The sequence below is a fragment of the Archocentrus centrarchus genome, chromosome 3 (assembly GCF_007364275.1).
Source record: "Archocentrus centrarchus isolate MPI-CPG fArcCen1 chromosome 3, fArcCen1, whole genome shotgun sequence".
In the NCBI taxonomy this organism is placed as follows: Eukaryota; Metazoa; Chordata; class Actinopteri; order Cichliformes; family Cichlidae; genus Archocentrus; species Archocentrus centrarchus.
Genome location: NC_044348.1, coordinates 22,648,862 through 22,671,691, shown reverse-complemented (window position 1 = coordinate 22,671,691; position 22,830 = coordinate 22,648,862). Strand labels below are relative to the sequence as shown.

General features: G+C 38.7%; 1 protein-coding gene across 4 annotated transcripts in view; it reads left to right on the top strand.

Annotated features, from left to right (window-relative positions):
• The first annotated feature begins 15,107 nt into the window (after positions 1–15,107).
• The window catches only part of esrrga (estrogen-related receptor gamma a), a 79,126-nt gene continuing 71,403 nt past the window's right edge, over positions 15,108–22,830 (top strand). For all 4 annotated transcript variants that reach the window (XM_030722465.1, XM_030722458.1, XM_030722464.1 and 1 more), the window contains exon 1: positions 15,108–15,480. In XM_030722465.1, the coding sequence (XP_030578325.1) occupies positions 15,425–15,480 (56 nt within the window). In that variant the 5' untranslated portion in view covers positions 15,108–15,424. The remainder of the gene's footprint in view (positions 15,481–22,830) is intronic.

The following is a 22,830-nucleotide window of genomic DNA, read 5'->3' as shown; positions in this document are numbered from 1 at the left end:
GCACCTGCACTTTCAAACACAAACTATCCCTCTTGAGTGCTTGGAGAGGTTTAGTATTGTAAGAATTGTAATTTCCAAATGCAAGATGAATATTTCTTACTTTATTTTTGTGAAATCTAGACATTAAAGTTAATTATATGGAAAGTTAAGTAAGAAGATATGAAAAGTTATAGGTCTTAGTCTTTTAAAACCTCATTTCCAAATTTCCTGCAACAGGTTGTTGATAAAGTTTTCATAAAGTTGTAGCAGTTACCTTTTGGGATTTGATGAGTCCTGGGGATCTTTTAGTTTGGTTCCAGGATCCTGAAAAGATTTTTTAAAAATCCTGTATTATCTACAACTGATAATGGGGGGGTCATCAAGAGCTTCTGTTGTTTTAGTTTTTTAGTTTTCTTGTTGGCTGCAGAGTTGGTTGTTCAGTTCCATTCCTAGAATTAGCACACCTTTAATTCTGCTCTTGTATTATTTTTTTTTCTAATGTTTTAAAAAGTTGGTTGGTTGTATTAACCCTGTAAGGTCTGAGTCATCATCGATGACAACCTCAGCCCTAACCACCTAACCATAGCCATGATTTCATTCCTATGCAATAAGAATGTTTCATTTTTGCTTTGTTTTTTTAATTGGTCTCAAATACATACTCTAGAATAGTACTCATTATTTCTTCAGTGGTTTTGTTATCTAATGCTAATCATAAAATACTTCAGCTTTCTGACATTGTCACTCCTCAGCTAACAAGAGGTCAACATTATGTTACCTTATTAGGTGCATTTGTGTTGGAGTAGTTTTGTGAATATGAATAGCACAGTATTGAACCACACAGTACTGCTATTAGTATCAGTGCAGCTGTTTCTTTGATTGAATACTTTACTCTGGCAACTTTTTGTATCTGCAGAACACCTTTTTTTCTAGAATTGGTACAATTTAACATTTATACACTGTAAATATTATTAAGACTTTTTTTTGGAACCGATATTGTTAATATTTTGTTAGGTATGGGGAACTAAAACTATATTAGGGCTATAGAAGGAGCATATTCGTTGTTTAAAGTGCCTATTCACAACTATTGGAAGAGCACTACATGCAGTACGTACAGATTGCAAGTGCAAATTTGACGCATCCACCCTGACCATCTCCTTTAAGAACTATTCCATCCCCATAACAACATCCACTTACTACCATTGCCTTCAAGATGATGATAGATAAAAATCACAGACTTTGTGTTTGAGTCCTAATTGCTATTGTTATTTATTTTTTTTTTTTCTGGTAAGGACAATGTTACTGTTATGGCTTCATAGTGTGGTGGTTTCCACATTTGCCAAACAAGCAAAAGATATTCAGTTGGATTTTAGGAGGAGACACAAGTTCCTTCTGGGTCGCATCAGGACGGACATTTGGTATAAAATAAAGTACAAAACAATCTGCCAAAGCAAATATGTGGAACTACCAGCTATGGCAGCCTCTTGTAAATAAGGGAGCAACTGAAAGTATCTTTTAGGGCAGTGTTACTTATATTTTAAAGGAATGTTATCTTAGTGAGTTCTAATATTCTTGAATTTTATTCCCATTTATTCCCATTCCAGTGGGATTTATCTCAGTGCTTGGCAAGAAAAATAGATGTATGTATCCACACTCAGTCAGAGATGCTGCTCTGTTCTGAGCTGCTGTGGTGTTACCTCTTAGCATATCCTATTAATATTAGATGAGAATCATTTGTATCTGAGCGCACCATTGACCTTAGTCTGCAGAGGCATGTAGAGTACATGTGTATGTCTGCACACTCAAGCCCCTGCTCTCAGAATTTGCAATTGTGTATGTTACCACATTAGTAGAGAAATCTGTTCACCTTAGTCAATAAAATTAAAATAAAAAAAAAAATCACGCATGTGCAACCAGTGCCTAAAAATATTTCTTATAATCATTCTTTCAGCTAAGCAATGAAGGTGATTGAGAAGAATAATGTGACTACATTACAAATCAACCAGAAAGTTCAGTATTAAAAACGTAACCAGTATAGGGAAACTTGTAAACATACTGATGTTTGTCACTAAATTATGTAAAACACACTTTGAACTCTGCTAGCTAACAAAATGTCCTTATTAAGCCCTTCCATCCTAAAACTCTAGATTATCACGCCTACCCAAGACAAAAATGAGACAATAAAATAAGAACGTGTGTATTTCTACTTTCTGCCTTCCGTATGAGGCTTCTGTTTGTGGCAGGAAAAAATAATAATTTTAAACAATTTGTATTTGTAATTTATTGTTGCCCACTAGATAAAAATGTCACTTAAATGCGCAGTTGTAAATGGAATTACCAGGTTACAGCAGAATATACACTTTCTGTCTGATACCTCTTTCATTGAGAGCCTGATGAAACCTGTGATATCTGCTGTGTTACAAGATCCATTTAGCCTTTAGTGTGGTGATTCCTCAGTGTGTGTGTGTGTGTGTGTGTGTGTGTGTGTGTGTATTCGGGCAAAGCTTGGGTCCACAATCTGATGTCAGATTGTAATTGAGTAACTCTAGTTCAAATGCATCTCCATTAGCGCTCCCTATCAGTGTGAGCTCACGCTGAGGATCTAATTCACCTACTGTGTCTAATTCTCAAGAACTGGCTGGGAAACTGCAGAAGTTCAACTGTGAGATTTGAAACAAGTTTATGGGTGCTTGTGTGTTTTTAAAACTTTTAAGACTTTTAAAAGATCTGCTAAACAAAATTTCTATCAAGCTAGTTATATTGCAATTTCATTAAATTGTAGCTTCTTTCAGCCCTGACAAGATGTTAAACAGCAAGAGTAATATGACATAATTGAATTACCAAAGAAAAAAAAAAAGATTACTGGAAGATAATGGAGAAGTATAGAACAGCACCGGAGGAGTATGCTAAGGAAGATTTGATTGGCTTTCTTGTCTACCACTGTAACTTTTATAAGAAATTTTCGAATAGACAGACTGTACTACCTGTCATCTTAAAGTCCTCATACAGTATCTCTTCTGTCATGCACATCCTTAAACAGCGTGTTCTCACCAGGGTTATCATAGTTTTGGAATTTACATTATAGTTTAGTTTTAGTTCGCTTTTACTTTTTTCCCCTCTAATTCAGGTAATTTTAGTTCGTTTCCAGAGTGGTTTTGGTCATTTTTATTACCTCCGCCAAAGAGGTTATGTTTTCGGTCGCGTTGGTTTGTTTGTCTGTTTGTCAGCAGGATTATTCCAAAAGTTATGAACGGATTTTGATGAAATTTTGTGGAGTGGTTGGAAATAACAAGAGGAAGAAGTGATTAAATTTTGGCGGTGATCCGGATCACGATCTGGATCCAGGAATTTTTTTAAGGATTCTTCACTATTGCAGGATAAGGGGTTATTGTTGTCTGGGAAAAACTAACTAGAAGCACTCTCTGAGTGCTTCTAGTTAGTTTTTATTTTTGGTTTAATGCTTAGTTTTAGTTTCGTTTTCATTAGTTTTAGTATTAGTTTTACTTTTTTCATACTTTGTCAGGTGCAAGATTCAAGGCGCAAGAGTGACTAGTGTGTAATAAAAGATACCGTTTAAAAATTGTATTCAACAGCCAACTAATATTGACACACATGAGCATCAACAGGGAGAAACACAAAACAAACCCGAAACATAATAAAATCTGCAATAAACTGCAGGGTGAGTGCAGTAGATTAACAACACCTACATGTGGTGTATAACATCAGAATGCAGCAAATGTTTGACAAAAACAAACTGAACTCTTTTAGGAGTCAAAGCTCAAATCCAGCTGCATCCTGATGTTATCCACCACATGAACCTGGTTCTGTTTTGGAGCTGCTCAGAGAGCTAGCTTGGTTAAATGCTCGCTAATTAGACTTCAGTTGGGTCTTTGCGGCCTCTGTACACAACTTCTGCAAGTGGCTGACATCGTGTTATTCTTGTGTGAGCTGGATTATGTGTGTTAATTTACACACAGCACACTTTCTCCCCTCTTTGGGTTTCCTTAGCCACTTTGTGCATGCTTCTCAGGTGACCTTTGATGTTGGTATTTTTTTTCCGCTTGGGAAGTGTCCCGCACATTTTTTCATAATCCACAACAAGACACTCGCTTCTATGGGAGACTGTTGCTGTTGTGGTGCTCCCAGCTTAAACTGCCAGAGCGGGAAAAAAATTATTTTTTCCTTTTAATTATTGTTAATATTTATTTCAGTTAACGAAAATGTTTTTTCAATTTCAGTTTTCGTTATTTCATTCATTTTCGTTAACGATAATAACCTTGGTTCTCACCTTTTATCAGGGCCAAATGAACTTGGAGCCATTTCGCAATTGTTTTTCAAACAATTGCGAAATTAAGACCTACTCACTGCTTGAAAGAACCTAACTGATTCTCTGCAGGTATTCACAACTATTTAATAAGCCTATATACAAAATACTGCAGTAATCAATGAGGAGTTATAATTTTAAAAGTAAATATATTCCAAGTCAGACTATCAAAACTACAACTGGCCTTACCAGTATGTTTACCAGTATGTTTAAAAATATTCAGTTACTGTCTAAAACTTGTAAAACTGCTTTTAGTTGGACTTGGAAGTGCCCTATATATGTTACGATGTACCTCCACAAGTCTATTTCAAGTCTATTTATTTTAAATTCCCAAAATGTAAAAGTTAGCAGGAGTTTGTGGCACAAATCAATCAAGGGGTATGGTCAAATTCATCCGAAATAAGAGTAGATTTCTATCTAATGCACCAATATTGTATGTGTTTTGCTGTGTGTGTGTTCTTGTGTCTGGCATCAGTGTGTCCTCTATGCCCCTGTATTGTTCCCCACATTGTTTTTCTTCACAAAAAGTCATGGCCTGACAAGGTGCTGCGCGCTGTAAAAATTATGCCTTGTTTATACGTATTTATTTCCCCTTGACAGTTTAATTATTTCTGGCCCCATTGGAGGAAACCACATAAAAAAAACTCCCCATGTTCATACAGATTCTAATTAGGAATGCTGGGAAATTAAAACAGAGTTGTTTCGAAATGCTGTCATTTTTCCAGGGCCTCGTCTTGGAATTATGTCTCAATCAGCACAAGCGGAAATAATTACTTGTATACCTTCTAACTGCCAACATTTACCAAATGGCAAAGCAATTTACAGCCATCATGGCCCGAGAAGCAATCATTGGGCCAACTATAAATTCACAGGCCGACGGTTTGGAGAGCAACATTGGAAGGAAGGCTTATTGTGGAGAATTAGAGAGAGCGAGATAAAGGGTAGGGGGTGCCTTTTTACCTATGTACTCCCTCAGTCCTTTCCTCTGTTTTCTCTTTGCCTTTCTCTTTTCTCCCATTGAAATCTCTCTCTTCACCTCCTCTCTGCAATCATTCTCACTATTTTACATCTCCAGACCTTCCCATTTATGTCTTCATCTTTCAGCTTATTTTACAGTGAAACCATTGGACAGACACACATACACACACACACCTCTTAAATGGAGGAAGCGACGATTAAGTGATTATTTTCACACACACCATTAAACATACTTATTGCAGGCACAGACATAGACAAAAGCCTAGATAAAAACATACATGAGCAGAGACACTTAAACACCCGCACACATTGGGCTTAAAGTAATTACTCACACACGTCATTAGACACAGACGCAGATGAAGTGGAGTGTGTTTATGTTCTGTGTATCTTGCACTGTAGTCCCCTTTTCTCTTTGGATACCGTATTATCGTCCGTCTAGTTGAACAAATCAACTGCTTTTTTACCATCGTACAGCACAGATAGTAAAATTAGTAGCACCAGGCAAGTATCTGAACTACAAATATCAACTGATAAATTAAGCTCCTTGAGGTGACTGGTTGTTGTGATTTGGTGCTTGGTAAATAAAATTGAATTCAATTCAATTGAAATACAGAGAGGGATCTCTTTCAGCATAGTTTACTAAATATAGTTAGAAAGAAATGGGCAATTAACGTGTTCTAAAAATGATTAAGAACAACAGAGAAAAATGTGGAAATTAATATTTTAGAGTGATTCCTGTTATAACATTTTTTCCTTAGTTGCTCTGTGTTGAGGTGGTCTGGAATATTCAAATAGTTAGTTAGTTAGTTATGGCCATTGCCTTGCACTCACCATTTCTGTCCTGCATCTCCCCATTTTGAAATCTACACAGAGATACACCAGATGTATGAATTTGAGGCTAAGATGAGAAAAAAAATATATAATCAATAACTTTTAACATTTTTGTTCTACCCTGACAGTGAAGCCTGCTATCACTTTCCCTTTCTCTTTTCTCACATTGTCATCTTGTTCTTTTCCATTAAGCAAGTGTGTCAGATCTGATGTATAACTGCTGTTCAGTCGCATGCTGGTCGATGATTGGAATAACCTTTAAGTGGAGCTTGAAATAGTAACCCAATTTTGCCTTTGCACTTTGAAGGTTTGGTTACAACGCTGTTACTGATGTGGGCTTTATTTACATGTAAAGAAAAAAAGAGCCAGTCAGATATTTGTATTTTAAGCACTACTTGTATCATGCCTTAAACATTCACAATCTCATGTTCAGCAGTATGCATGAGTATAAGCAACACATAAAGTTAAGCCACTGTACAGAAAGAGTTTTACACTTTGAAACACAAAGTTTGCCTCTAGTTTATGTGCAACGCTGCCAAGTACTCTCACAGGGCTTGTCTGGGATAATGTTTTTGTTTCCTTTTCTTTGTAGGAGTGGCATTAGTAGTAAATTCCCATTTACTCAAGGAACTTGGAGATATAAACTAAGCAAGCATAAAACAGAATCTTTGGACTTACTTTTTATTTTACAAATTAAGTAATGATCATGGGCATATCTGTATCAACAGTGGTGAAACAGAGATCTCAATTCTTCATTCAGACTCTTGAGTCTCAAAAACATTTATGATCTAGAGACCTCTGATCACCTCTGATCACTAGGGAAAAATGTGTATTCCCTGACCAGCTAACAAGTGGTTATTGGCAGCCAGCAGGTCAAATTGGTTGTAAAGAGGGTGCTGTACCAACAACCTCATTTTGATTGTTTGGAAGATGCTGACTTGTGTGCAAACGTTTGCCATTTACTCTCCAAGCTGTAGTGCAACACAAACTGGAAATGAAGAATGTTCTTTTTCAGAGTAAAAGTTGTGCCTTACCGGTGCAACCAGCACATTTCAAAAAGTGCAACTTTTTTACTTTGAAGTTGGACATCCTCAGTTTCCAGTTTGGATCACACTTTTCACAGTTTCACCACCACTTGGCAGGTAGTTTGTGAATGTTTTCTTTTAACTTTTAAATCACAGCATGCCTGTTTATTAAGGGGACATTTCACATCGTGTGTTGTGTGAACATATTTTGAGCTTTTCACATACCATTTCACATCATGCTGTTTCCTCATTATTAAATGCCTAACATTGAGCAGTAGGTGCTTTAAAACCATAAGGTTGGCAGTTTGACTCCTAGGTAGTGACTTTTTTATTTTTATTTTTTGGCCATGTTAACTTCTGAAATAAATCTAGTGCCAAATAAGCTATGTTTTGAAGTACATTTTGACTGAAAACTATGAAGAAAAGTTACATACTGGCATTTATATCCAGAATAAATATTTACTATGGACAAATATACATAAACGAAACTGGTACATTTTAAATATCCACACTCCCAAGTTTGAAACTTGCAAGTGATGTTGATGTTAGCTTTCATGTTTTGTTGTCCTTGAACATCACATTTATTCTGTAGGCTTACCATTCCTCTCAACCCTTTGTTCCCCCCTCTTCTATGCTGTTTTATCCCCTTTCCCCCTTCATCTCGCCTGTACACACTCTCTCTTACCGTCTTTATTAGTAGTGGAATTATTCACTTGGCTTACACCTCAGTTTGAATAAATTGAGTGTGGAACTATTGGAGAGATGGTCTTTTTTGGCAGGCATACATTTGTGCCCGAGAGTACATGTGTGTTATGTGTGTTCTGCGTTAACAAAGAGACTGCATTGAGAGACAACTAATCCCAGTGGAATAGCCCACTCATGTTCTGTTTGAGAGCGGCGTAATTAAAGGAGCGCACCTCTCCGAAGTCACCTATTTCAATACAAAACACTGCTTTATACAGACATGCAGGCAGTGAGAAACATGTACGCACACACAGATACACACGCTCTCAGTGCTTTCTTACCCAGGCAAAATTCACTCTGTATATAATTACATCCCTCTGCTAATTTATCCCTGGGAATATATCAAAACCTCAGGATGTTTCAGGAGGTAGGGAGGAGAAAAAGAGAATGAAATGGTAGCAGTGATGTTTTGGAGAGATTATAAGGTCAAAACTTGAAAGAAAACAATATGATAAAGTAACTGAAATATTTATGTTTTATTTTTAGGTGCATAAACAGTTTGTTGTTTCCTATTGTGTTTGCCCATCTGTCTGCCTATATATTTCATTTAATTTTTTTCCCCTACTTCTGCCCCATTAAAAAGTTCTCATAGCCCCTTTCCCTTTCTCTTTCAGTTTTCCTTTCCAAAGAAATTGAGTATGAAACATGTGGATGAATACACACAATTGATCTTTGTAGCAAGATAGTATTTTGCTTTCATTTGACAGAGGAAAAAAGGCAGTGACAGTCTCTAGTGTGCTTGTGCAGGAGACATCTTGGGTCTAAAATGTGAGTTGGACTGGAAGTCTCCCTTGGCTTCGGAGGATATGCGTGTCTCTGTATGCTCACAGCAGGAGGCAGGCACGCTGATTGAATGGAATATATGTGCCCACAGAGATACACTAACACACATATTCTTCATGTCTGCCCTGTCTGTTTATGTTTCACAAGGTTACACCTCAGTCCAATCCAAAGTCTTCCCCTTTTGTCTGTCCTCACTTGTTGAGGTCACTCCTTTAAGTCTGCAATGAGGTACTGTCCACCCAACCTTCAATCTGACCAGTGACAGGATGATGACCACAGCTCACCTAGCCTTTGTTAGTACGTTTCTATCTATATGAAAAAAATCTTCTGTACTCCATGTAAACTTAACTTGAAAAAAGGGACACTTGGGGCCCATGCGTGTACTGAAAGTGCTGATAATACTTCCTTTTTATATCTATCACTCTCTTTCTTAAACTCAGTTTTTTTTATTCTACATATCTCTCTCTTTATCTACTCCCCTGTCTGTGTAGTATCTGTGTGTATATTACTGTGTTACACACATAGATGTGCAGTTGTGTTTTCATGGCTTCAAAGGACATTACTTTGACTTACATTCATTTCCTGAAGACTTAATCTAACCTCTGTCTTTGTACTGTAGGTGTGAAGCCTGCGTGACCTTTGTGTGGAATAACAGGGCTGTCATATGACTGCCTGTTTAAATCCTGACTACCACAGTGTACAACCCCTAAGTTTGTAAGCATGTGTAACTGTGCAAACAAGTGAGAAGGCTGTGTATGCGTCATGTCTTTAGTGTGTTTGCATTCTCGAAACTGCCTGAACACTTCCACACAAATCTGTTACCTGTACTGTATATGTAGTATGTGTTGCAATGGCACTTCACTACACTGTCGTGGTTACATAAGCTTTAGTGTGTTTTATGTATGTGCGTGCATGTGTGTGTGTTTGTAACTTTCATGTACCCTTCTCCAAAGGTTACCCAGACAGACTTTTGGTGACAGGCTCCAGAAAGCCCCCTAAACCCAGCAGCTTTTCCCAGCAGCTGGTGCTCTCTCCTTGGCCTCGATCACCATCACTGCTCCTTCCCTTCACACACACAGAATGATTTAGCGACCAAAGCCTTGACTTTTGAAAAGTTCACTCAGTTTGTCAGGTAATTAATTTTCATCAAATTATTCATTTTACCAGCATGTGGCTGCTATGTGGCAGTGTTGATGTAGTCCTGTAAAATGTTGATTATTTGACCAAGCCAAATTGTTCCACCTCAGCATCCCCTCATTTACAAACAAGTGATCTGCAAAGTGAAGGAAATCCAAACCTCTGCCAAACTGACTTGGTGTGATCATAGTAGATGTAAAGCTAAATCCTCAGACTTGTGCTGCCATATCTACCAAGTGTGTGAATATACTGAAATAATGTGGCTTTATGAGCGAGCTATACATTTGTCCAATATGTCTGTGTGCGTCTGTACCTGCTGCCTTTGTGAGGAGCAGATATTATCACAATAACTGTAAAGAAAGCTGCGTAATGTTAAGACATTTGTAGTTGGTTATTTCCTGACTACAGATTTAGGAATAGGTTTACTTTGATAAGTTGTATAAGTTTCAGTTAAGGACTACGAAGTAAGAAGGATGTAGCATAGTAATTTGGGCAAATCTAAAAATTTTGCCTATTAAGTAATAATAATAATTTCACATAGACGTGCTTTAACATATTTTTAAAAATAATTTCCTATATTTATTCTATATTATTAATCCCTATTATAGCTATCTTGCTGTGCTTTTTAATTTAAATTCTTTATGACTGCTACAATATTTTATTTTCTGCTTTTAAAACAACCTGATTATCCTAAAGGGATTTATCCTGTAATACAACGAACATAAAATATATAACCCTGAAGGAAAGTATCTTGCTTTACTGTTTTACACTCACACACACACCCTGAAATGAAGTGCAGCTTAAGCTCATTGTTTATCTAATAACACCTTGTGACTTCAGAACCTTTCATTGCTATTATAGCTATCAGTCATGTTAGTGACAGAGATGTCTTTTCAGGTCTACATCTCACTTTTTTCCTTCTGGCTTTTCTTGCTCTGTCTTGCTCCCTGTCTGCTTCTCACTGTCCATTGCTCACTGCCTTTTGCTCTCTCTTTGGGTTCAGGTTGGAGGAAAAGGCAGGGGTCTCTGTTCAAATTGTCCATATCCACACTGTGTTCTGCTGTACCTGCTGACAAAGCTATCAAATAACTTAGCTCCATCTCTCCTGCTTCTGTTGTCAGTGTAGCTTTGCATAGTGTGTGTTTTTTGAGATTTATATTCTTTGATATATGTTTGTTTGTTTTATTAATTGAGATTGTTGAATTTCACAGTGAATGATATTGTGACTTAATTTTGCATACAGAACACACACAAACACTCATGCACACACAACTTGTCTTTGTGCTGCCGTGGGCTGTAAACTGACCAGAGTCCATAGCTCCCTCTGTTGGCTTGTAGTGAAGTACAATTTCTCACTCTCTCTCTCTCTCTGCCTCATCCTCTCTTCTTCTACTAAAGCAAAGTTCAATAATGCATGAAATTTCCAAATTGCTTCATTTCAGTTTTGGTACAGCTTAACTTTTTAGTCCTGATTCTAATATTAAAATATCAAATGTTTGTGCCCAGAGTACTACTTATTTAATTAAAATACCTATCATTGAATATTTATAAAAACAGCAAATGTTCTTAAATTTTCATGACAAATGCCATATTTTATTATTGTTGAAAGTGCTTTGTTTGCAGTTGTTGCCCCAGACTAGTGCTTTGTTCATGACTGGCGCATGTGTCAATGTGAGGCCTGGGGTCAGCTTCCTAAGTGGCCACGTCTTGAATTTGTTAAAGATTGTTTTGACCAGCAAAGACACATATACACACTCACAATACAAGGCTCTGAATGAACTTGCTGTGGCCTATTGAGTAGTGTGATTGATGTCAGTGAGAGTTGCAATGGATAATTCTTCCATAGATGTCAACAGGCTGCCACTGCAGGGTCAAAACACACACACACACACACAAACACACCCACACACAGATTCGCACACGCTGGCAGACGAGAAAAGAGTGAGATGCCAGCAGTTATTGAGCTCAATAGGTTTTACATTGTAAATTAGCTGCAAAAATTATGCCAACAAGCCCATTTACACATGCATATGATTATTAATTATGATAAAATGTTGTTATTGCAGGGTGCTGTGACTGGGTTACATATGTTTTTGTTTTATTATTTATTTCTTTATTATGTTATTTTGTAGTTATTTTATCTGCAGCATTGTGCAAATCATGGAAATATTGCCAGGAAGTCAGCAATCACACATTCATGTGGACATGCAAGGTATCTTCTTGGCTTTTCCAGTTTTGGGTTTGTGCTCAAGATGTTTATGGTTGTCCAGTTATAGAGAGAAGTGTCCTAAAGGGGTCACTGTCAACATACACACTGACTGAGAGTCAATCAATAGTCTGTGGGGGTGGGTAAGGGTCAGAGAAGGAAAAGGGGAGTGAGGCAGAAAGACTGAAAGAATAATAGCTGTTTTAGGGTTCAACCAAAATAAAATTAATTTTGTGATCTGCAAAGAAGATTCAGAAGCTTTAGGACCATATGGGCCTTTTGTGTGTGCGCATGTTGATGCATTTTAAAGAATACAGCTCTGTTTATGGGATTGTGTGCGTGATAGGACTTTAGTGTCTCACATAACAATTTTTCCATATTTACATAAAAGACAAAGCTTTGTAAGGCATCACTCACCACACATACACAGTGAAACCTGTTTCTTAGACTACATTCTTGTGTTTTAACACATGGCTGCCTGTACTTAAACTGTCAGTCAGTGTCCTAAAAATCATTTTCTCACAAACATCGCATAAATTACAGAATGCAGAGAAAAAATAATCACTGGAGATTTTCTGAAGTAAACTAACTCAAAAATACGCCTCTATAAACACAATCAGTTCATCATAGACAAATATTAATTATTTCTGTATAAGTCGAAACACTGTTCTTCAAATATTTATATTTGTAGTCATATGTTAGGATGCGTAGACATTTAGGCTTCTAATTGTTTAATTAACTCAGTGTATGACTTATAGTTTACTTTTTGCAAAGTTTTTCCCTCAGAACAATTTCTTATTTTAAATAATATTATGTTAGGCAGAATATCTTGGTCTTTCTGCACTGAAACAGAAATAGCGCATGCGCGTGTGTGTGTGTGTGTGTGTGTGTGTGTGTGTGTGTGTGTGTGTGTGTGTGTGTGTGTGTGTGTGTGTCCACTTGTGCACGCACAAGCGTGTTAGACACTGAGGTTTTGGTAAAGGATTTGTTTGCACAGTAGTGATGGCAGCATTGATTCACACTCATCTTGTCGATGCTTATAAGTCTCTGGATACATCATAACTGTGTGTATGTGTGTTTGCATGCATGTGTGTGTGCGTGTGTGTGTATGTGTGTGTGTGTATATATGAACCTAACAGCATCTGTATATACATGTATTTGAATTCATCTCCCACTGTGTAAATGGAAAATACACATCTGTGCTAGTAGTGTGTGTCAGTGAGTGTGTGTTTGTGTGTGGTCTTTGGATCTTTCCTTTCTCTGTTTCTGCAACAACTTCTAAATTATATATTTATTATATATAATTATATATTAATTCTTGTAAAGACCCTGATTTTGCCCATATGAAGGCAATTAAGCCAAGTGTGAGAGGGTATTTCAGCACCACAATGCCACAACTTCTTCAGGTCACAGACATTAAGTAATAACCAAGTAATAACCATAGTATCTTTGAAATGGCCAAACAGCACGATGGTTAACAGGCCCTACTGGGTTCTCCATGTAACTACACAGTGATGCTTTATCAGCAAAACCAATACACATATCCTGTGCTAAGAAGACTATGAAGAATATTTAGTGCTCTCACTTGGATATTTTACTAACATAATTTTTCTGTTAAGCAGCTGAAACATAGGACTCAATGCTTGTCAAAGAAAAACAGAGAAAACGAGGCTGTAGTTACACTTGCACACCCTCACACATACACGCACACGTACATCAAAGCTGAGATTGGTTTCAGGAAATATTTTATTATCTGTGCTATTCCAAAGCTGCTAATCACAACCACTCTCTTTCATCTTCACACCCCCCCCCCCCCCCCCCCCCCCCCCAACCACCACCAACCACCACCACCACCCCTTCCACCCCTCCGATTTCATTTTCTGTATCTCTCACTGTCATCCACACTTCTCTCTTCCCCTCCATCCCATGTGCAGGGGTACCCGAGTGTTGAAAAAGTCAAATTGAAAGGAGGAAGACATTAGTAAAAAAGAAAGGAAGGAAGAAAGAAGAGTGCATGTATCATTCGGCGTGTCCCTACAGGGTTCCGACTTTCCCTTTTAGAAGTCCCTTTCCTCTCTCCTTGCATTCCCTTTTCTCTTTTCCTCCGTCTCCTCCTTGCTCTAAAACTGAGAAGCGGTGAGCTAATTTTTCCTAGAGAATCCCATTGCAGCACCTATACTCACATTCCAAGGTGCTTTGGAAATATTGGGAATACACAGCCTGCTGGTGTTGAGATGAAAGGGAACTTGACAAAACAGCAAGCAGCAGGGAAAACCTTGTTCCAATCATGCCCAAATCATTCCACAACAAGGACAGCACTCTGGAATTGCTATAATCTCATATTTTACTGCTGAGCTGTGATGGTCTCTGCTGTGCTGTGCCTGTGTGTTTACGGTGTGACACATTATTCAGGCTTTGGGTTCATGGTCAGGCTTACACTTGTTCCTTTGAACTGGATTCGATTAGGTCAGTTTTGTGTTTTGCATTTGAGCACAAATCAGTATTTCCTTTCTGAAAAATGCAACAACGTGATGTAACCTGCATCTTACCAAAACTTGCAAGAGTTTTGGTTTAAAGCTTTTTTTTTTTACATTGTTAGAAAGAAGAATATTGTCAATTTTTAACATTGCAGTTTATGTGAGAATGTAATTACGAATTGAGGTACATGAAGAGAGCAGGAGCAAGGAGGGTAGTGAAAGATTAGTGAAGAGAGGTCAGAAAAATGGCTTGATAAAGAGAGAAAGAAAGAAATACAGTAAGAAGGTGTGCAGGTTGTCTTGCTTTAAACCTTTCTTGCACCTGTCTCATTCTCCTCTATGCTTCCTCCTTTCCTTCCTCATTCCCTCATTCTCTCTTTTCCTCTGTGCTCTTTGTCTGATCCCTCCCTCTCCCCCTGCTCTTCTCCCTCTCTCTCGCTCTCCCTTCTTGTCTCCACCTCTTTCTCCGCCTCTGCCTGCAGCTATTGGTGAAGTACCCACCAATCACAGTACAACCGGGACCTGAGGGACTACATATGCAAAATGCTGCTTAATATTCATGAGCCGCTATCGGGGCTTTAAGTCGTTGATTAGGACAGCAGCACAGCTTTCTGTCCCAACTCCCTGACTAGCTGGCTGTGTGTGTGCCTATAGCCCCCTCTCTCTCACTCTCACATACACACAGCATACACATGCTCCCTCACTTCTACGCACACACGCAGAGCTGATCAGTGCAGGCAGCGCAGAGCCTGGTAATTGTATTGCTCCCTCCAAGTGGAAGGAAGGACCGAGAGAGAGGAAGATCAGAGAAAGAAGAGGAAAGGAGAGAGAGGAGAGATATAAAAAACTAAACTTTGATTTTTTGTTTTTTGTTTTTTTTGTTTTTTTAATTTCTTGCCATTTCCCCTGAGGAGGTTGACATGACAATGACCCGGTATCGCCGATGGATTCGGTAGGACACCCGTTATCTGAGTGTTTTTTAATGCACTCTGAACAAGAGTAGGTAAATTTTACCTTTTATTCTTACCCTTTTATTGATCATCCAACTTCTCATTGCCATTGTCTTCCACTGTAAGTGACTGTGTGTGATTCAGTAAGTGAGTGTATGTGCTGGTATGCAGCGGAGGTGGCCGGCACCATGTCAAGGTTGTTTCTGCTGTCAGGTAGCACGCGTTCACTCTTGTGTGTGTGTGTGTGTGTGTGTGTGTGGCTGCTGTATCCGGACACCAGCTCTTACTCAGTGGGTAGGGGAATTTCTGTCCCTTCACCTGAAAGTGACATACCTATGCACAAATACACCTGCAGGCAAACACACGTTCTTTATCCTATTTCACTCTGTCTGTTATCAAGAAATTGTTTTACTTTGAGTCAGACTGTTCATGGGACAAACTTTCTCAGTACACGTCCGCATGTGTGTACCTGTGCATGTGTTTATGCTTATGCATGTGTGGTTTAAGTACGTGTTCATCCAAGCAGAGAATCCGCGAGATAACAGGGCATTAAGGTTACAGGAGTAACGTGTAGGAAAGGGCCCGTAAGAGAGGAGGGAGAAAGAAAAGGGGGAGAGCTGCGCTCTTAAATGCCAGAGGAGGTAGAATTTCAGACGGGCAGCTCAGCGTGTGGCCCCGCACAGGAATTAGAGACAGTCACACACACTCTCACACCCAGAGACACACACACACACACAAACATGCGAGTGCTGCTGAGCTGCTCCTTTCGCCAACACTTTGCTCTTTTAGATGTATTTGCAAAATGCAGATTAACTGATTGGCAGAGCGGACAGCAGTGTGCTTCATTATTGTGTGCACATTTATTAAACATACAAAATTAAAGCCAACAAACTAATGGATTAAATATAGTAGTATTTGCATAATTCTTTTCTTAAATATGACAAGATAAAACATTCCTCTGAAATTGTATGTGTGATTAAGTAGCTGTACAGATCTTTTTTGCACATAGGTAGGTATGAAATTATTGACACTCATCCTTTCAGATTTGAAAAGCTTATAATCAAAGCAAAGATTTTATGGTTTTATATATAAGTATAGATTTAAAATATTAATTTAGATTTAACCCATTGCCACTTAAGATAAATTAGAATGAGTGACACTAAATCAAAGCCACAGTTTAAGTGTCTTTACGATAGAGTCAGAACTGGAAAACTAAAAGAACTAAGCCAGAGCAGAAGCTCATGCAAAATTATATAGTGTAGTATTTCCCAAAATGATATCCTTATCATTTTTAAAGAGAATAGGCCATTTTTTATGTGGTTACAACCTTTCTTGTCTTTTGTGTTTTAAAAGACACGCACCCACAGTCTTTTAAATCTTCTCACCTATGCAGCATGTTGAATAGAGAGGGGCGTCTTTAAGAGAATAAACCTGAGAGAAATGATACCACTGCTTGATTTTAATTTGTGTTTTATTATATTTTTCGTTTGAAAATTCAAACAGAATTTTCAAATCTGTTTCTGTTAAAATGCCAATTTCAGCAAATAATAGAAATTGCCTGCATCTGCAGAATAACCCCTTTTGAACAAGTAAATGCTTAAAGATCACTGATTAAAAGTTTTTTTTAAATGATCATTTTATTATCATGCAATATGACAAATCAAGCTTTTAATGACTCTGAGGTTTTTGATTAAAGCCAAGAATGTTAAGCACTTTGATTTCCTTTTTTAGGGGGAATAACTGAATTTAGGACACTTTTACAAGGATTTAACGCTGTGCATTGCATCTGAACAAGCTTTCTCTGCATTTGTCTTTCACCTGCAAAACAGTCTGCTGAATTTTAAGCACCTATAACGACTCAGGTGTAAGAGTCTTTCTCTTCAGAATTAGACTGAATTCAAATACTTTGAACCTGATTTGCTCTTTACTGGGTCAAGAAGTGTGAAAATTCTGTTTTGAAATTAAGCATCAATAAACTCACTGAAAAACACACTTTCCTGCCAGACGTTTGGCAGTGAGATGTGTCTGCTTTACCTGCATGTGATTCAGCAAGCGTATGTAAGCTGTTGCCACTCAAACGTTTTCTAGAGAGCCCTCCGGTCCAGTCATCTGTCCGTCTGCTCCTTCATCCATCCATCCATCCATCCATCCATCCATCCACCGTTCCTTTTTCCCGGCTCAGGCTTTTGCTTCTTTACTCTCAGGCACTGCTTTCCTATACTAATTAAAATATTAGGGATAATGATGATCGTACTGATAATAATAACAACAAGTACCACTTAAGCTGTTAACATAATTGCATTCCCCTCATGCCACCATATACATAACATTTGCATATCATTAAAATATATTTCCCACAGTGACTTTAGAGAATTTGGTGTTTTTAGCATTGGGTGTGAGCGAGAACGGACGGGTGGTGAGAACTGCACAGTGGCCGATCATTCAGGCAAAGGTTTTGCAGTGCAATAATGAAGAGAAACACAAGGGAGCACAAATCATTTCATTAGAAATTATTTTCCAATCTGATGTATCTGAGTTTAATCATTTATTCGTTTTTTTTTTTTTTTAATAACATGGAAATGTAAATGAAATTAATTATTTTTGTGATTGTGAGTAAACAAAAAATCTGGTTGAGGTAGCATTGGAAGTAGTTCATCAGACTAAATTTACACATGCCAGAAAAAATTATTTACTTATTGTAATATATATTTTCTCTTTGGGCATAAATCACGATTCAGGCACTGAATTTTCACATGTAGTGTTGCAGAGTGTTGCATCTTATTCAGCTATGACAGGTGCCACTGTTCGAGTTCATTTTTGGAAAAATGCACCGGCCATCATACGGTGATTCACTTTTTTGGGATTTTCCTGGTGACATAACCCACTTTAGACGAAATGGCGAAAGAAATTAAATGGAGAAAAATCAAGCTCGAAGGCCAACCGTCTGCTGACACTTTGGCCGTTTGTTAATGTGCTTTTTTTCGTTGTTTAAATGTGTGACAACAAAATACACCTATGTTGAGTTATTGAGAATAAAGAGAAAATATTACTTGCTTTTAATCAAAGAAAATGAAGAGCATTTATTGCTTTTTTTCATCTTTTTCTTCGCCTTTATCTTAGTCACTTCTGTACCTTGTTTTTCAGCCCATGAGGGGGAATGTGCAGTAGCGAGAGAGAAAGAGAGGTAAAGCTGGCTGGAGGGAGGGACGGGGGGACCAAAGAGAGATTGCGTAAATTAAAATCCTTTTAATCTCCTTATAAAATCATTTACTTAATTCATCTGTCAAAGCATGTCAATATGTGCTGTGCTGATTTGCTGGCTGCACGCGTGTGTGTGTGTCTGTGAGTGTGTGAGCATGCATTTGCATCTGTTTGTTGCCATCCGTGGTTTTCGTGCCTGCATGCTCCCATTTTGTATGTGTGACCTATTGATGGCCTGTATGAGGAAGTGTTGTTCTTTTTGTCTCTTTGCCTGCCTGTCTGTCCCTATGGAATTTGTTGTCTGTCAGTTTTTTGCATTGTATAGGCCTACTACGCACACACAGAGAAACACATACACTCATGCTTACGGCGGCCTCTCTCTCATGTGAAGGGTCCGGGCATTCCAGTGGTAATTTGGTCCCATAAAGAGAGAGAGAGAGAGAGATGCAATGAGAGAGACAGAGCGAGAAGTGGGAAGGAAGGGAGGGGGTTTGCGTTTGTCTGACACCAGCACTCAGGAGGTCCACTGGACACACATGTAAGCATGAATGCCCATAGTAACACACACCCCAACACAAATGCATAGCAATAAACACACAGTTTTAAGCATGTGTCGATAAAAGTAACCAAAATTTTACAAAAAATGCAGTTATTCTTACACTTACACATGCATCTTCACATATGGATGTAGATATTAAAAATACATTATGTCACACACATTTGTATACAGCGCCACAGAGAGATGACAGCGCAAAATGGGATGAACCTTGATGATGTGAATTTGCCTGATTTATGCCCAATCCATCAGTGCTCTGTGTGTGAGAGTATGTCACGGGTCAGTGCCGGCCTTTATGTGTTGAAGGAGCAGTAAGGGAGGCTGTACCAGATGTGACACACACATACATACACACACACACACACACACACACACACACAGATTCACCACCAGTGTGGTGAAATGGCTAATTGCACAGTGGGTGTGGGTGTGTGTGTGTGTGTGTGTGTGTGTGTGTGTGTGCACCCGCGCCCCCATGCATGGTTGAATGCCAAAGCGGTGATCAAAAAAAGAGAGAGAGTGATATATAGTGAGAGGCAATGTCGCTCATCTCCTCTTCTCCTCTCCACAGCGCTCATCCTCTCATTCCCCACATTCCATTATCCATACATCTCCGTCATCCATACATCAAAATGTGAATTCAATTATTATTACTATTACCACATTCTATCAAATCATTTATGCTTCGTCTGAGAATTACTCTCCGTACTGGTGCTGACTTTTCTGTCTTTTCTAACCTGCTACCTTGAAGTATATAGTTTAGGGAACTGCAGAATAAAAAGAGGATGTTCTGTACCTTTGCAAATATGAACTGTGTCAAGAGCATTCAAGTCTCTTTATAGAGCTGCCTGTTTGATTTTAGGGAACTTTGCTTTTACCTAATTTGTGTGTTATTTAGAACTGCTATTGACACTATGAGTTAGGTGGGTGTCAGTAAAGGAGTCACTAAAATGTGAATTTTATCAAGTTCACTAGATGAACTATTGAGCTGCGCTTTAGATGAGATAACTGGTGTGTGTGTGTGTGTGTGTGTGTGTGTGTGTGTGTGTGTGTGTGTGTGTGTGTGTGTGTGTGTGTGTGTGTGTGTGTGTGTGTGTGAGCGCGCCCATCGTGTTGTGCTTAGGGCTTCTAATGCTGCTCCTCACTCCTAATAGGAGGAGACAGCACAGAGCGGGCCACAATAGAGCAGATTTAGATGGAGAGGTGAGGTGTGTGTGTATGTGTCTATGTGTGTGTCTACATGTGTGTAAAGTGTAAAGGTGTGCGCATGAGTTAAAGAGGATCGTGAGAATGGTGAAGGTTCAAACCCCTTGTCTGTCTTGTACACTTTTTCTGTTGTGCTGTCCGTTGGGAGAGCCCTATAGTTTTCAGTGCTTGGATTGTTCTCTCCCTGTACGTGCCCGAGCCGAGAGTATGATTAAATTGTCATTGTTTCGACAGGCTGCAAGAGGGGTTCAAAAAAGACGGAAAAGGAAAGATACAGTAGAACAGGAAAGGGATAGCTGCTGAGAGAGAGAGAAAGAAATGAATGGCCGTGCCGCCTTCCGACTGACAGTGAAATATTCCTCCTCTCATCCTCCCATCATGCTTCATGTGTGTGCCTGATGGAAAGAGAATGACAGACCAGCCCACACCCCACCTCTTGGTTTAGGTCTCTGGTTTTTTTGTTGGGTTTTTTTTCACTCTTTTTCTTTCTGTCTCCTGTGTGTGCACTTATAGCAACTTTATCATGGAAAATACTGAAGAAAGGATTTTTACATTTTCTCTTATCTTGCCCCTAACTTATTTGATTTCATTAATTAAGTTTATCCCACCCCACTGTATTATACTAACACAAAATCTGGAGCATTATTTACAGTCTGTGGTGTTTTTGTGAAAAGGAAAATGTCTCTTACAAATCACACAAAACATTTATTTATTTCTTATCTTTATTTTGTTTTAGTTTTGTTTCGACAAAACAAGCAAGCCCAACGATGTTACTCGTTGTTTGTTTCCTCAAATTGTCCCGAAGGTTCAGCTTTGACACACACACCCGGACATGTGTGACAACATGCCACGTGTTTACATTCAGTTCAGTTATTTTGTATGTAAAAATAAGAAAACTACATTTGTGACTAAAACTTTGTTTCCTTGTGTGTGTGTGTGTGTGTGTGTGTGTGTGTGTGTGTGTGTGTATTTGAGAGAGAGAGAGAGAGTGCATATATTAACTGTGTTTGCACAAGTGTGGGCTTAAAATAGTTAAATAGTACTTGGCATTGCAAAAACTTTCACTTTTAGTTTAATGCAGCTGAAATAAAATAGTTCACATATGTTTATTGATTTTCTAAAATATCACTCTATTTAGAAACAGATTAACGCACTTTGATCACTGGCAACTTCAGAAAAGACCAGATGTCAAAATATTTATACATGTGACCATTTGTGTGAATTATGTTTAAATTAATAAAATATTAATATAATTCTGAACAGTGAAAACACTTCTTTTCCTGAGGATGGGTGTTCCTCTGCGCAGCATATCCCCACTTTTATTCATGGCCGTAGATAATTCGTTTTCCCTTTATCCCTATCTTCCTTCACCATTCAGCCCCCTCCACCCACCCATATGCACACACACACACACACACACACACACACACACACACACACACACACACACACACACACACACACACACACTCCTCTTCTCCCTCTCCACACCCCCCTCCCTTGTGGAACTGTCACCTTTCTGCACCCGCTCAGTCCCTATTAAGGCCGACAGCCCATCTGCCGCCTGCCCCGCTAACAGCTCCCGTCGCTAACGCTAACGTGCACACACATCCACATCCGCTCAGTCACACACAGAGGGTTGCATTCAACCCCACCTGCCCTGATGCACGTGCAGACACGCGCAGAGCAACATCGTCACACATATTTGTATATCAGTGTGTGCATCCACTCAGTATTTGTGATAATCTAATGATTATTTTTAATGACGTACGAATATCAAAAAGTCTGTGTCAAGCTTTTTTTGTTGATTTGATACGTGCATTTTTGATCTTTCACATTAAGGCGAGTATATGGCAAAGCATTATCAGGAGTATAAAGTACATACTATAAAAACCAAGTAAACAATAGAGAAAGTCAGCAGTCATAATGTAACACCTTTTCAAGAAGTCCAGTAATGAGAATACTCAAGACCCACAATTCTACTGGTGAAAGGGAGAAAAAAAGGGGATTATGGGGATTTTTTTTATGTAGCAGAAGGGATTGATTAGTCTTTAGTTATTAGCATTCTGTATGTTCATCCATATTTATGGATATATATTGTATGTGTAACTGCAAGACGTCACACTACCCTGACTAAAGGAGTAATTAGGTAGGGCAGTTGCTACTTCGTGTGTGTGTGTGTGTGTGTGTGTGTGTGTGTGTGTGTGTGTGTGTGTGTGTGTGTGTGCGCGCGCGCGCGCGCGCGCGCTGTGGCATTTGCTCCCTTCAGGGATAGGTGCGTTTTGCATTAGCAAGAATGGCAACTGTCTCATCAATCACTGCATCACCATGTCTCACACACACATACACATATACACATATGCACACACACACATACCATGGCATGGTCATTCTGTTCACAGATGGGCCAGCAACACATGAGCGAGTCACTGAGCA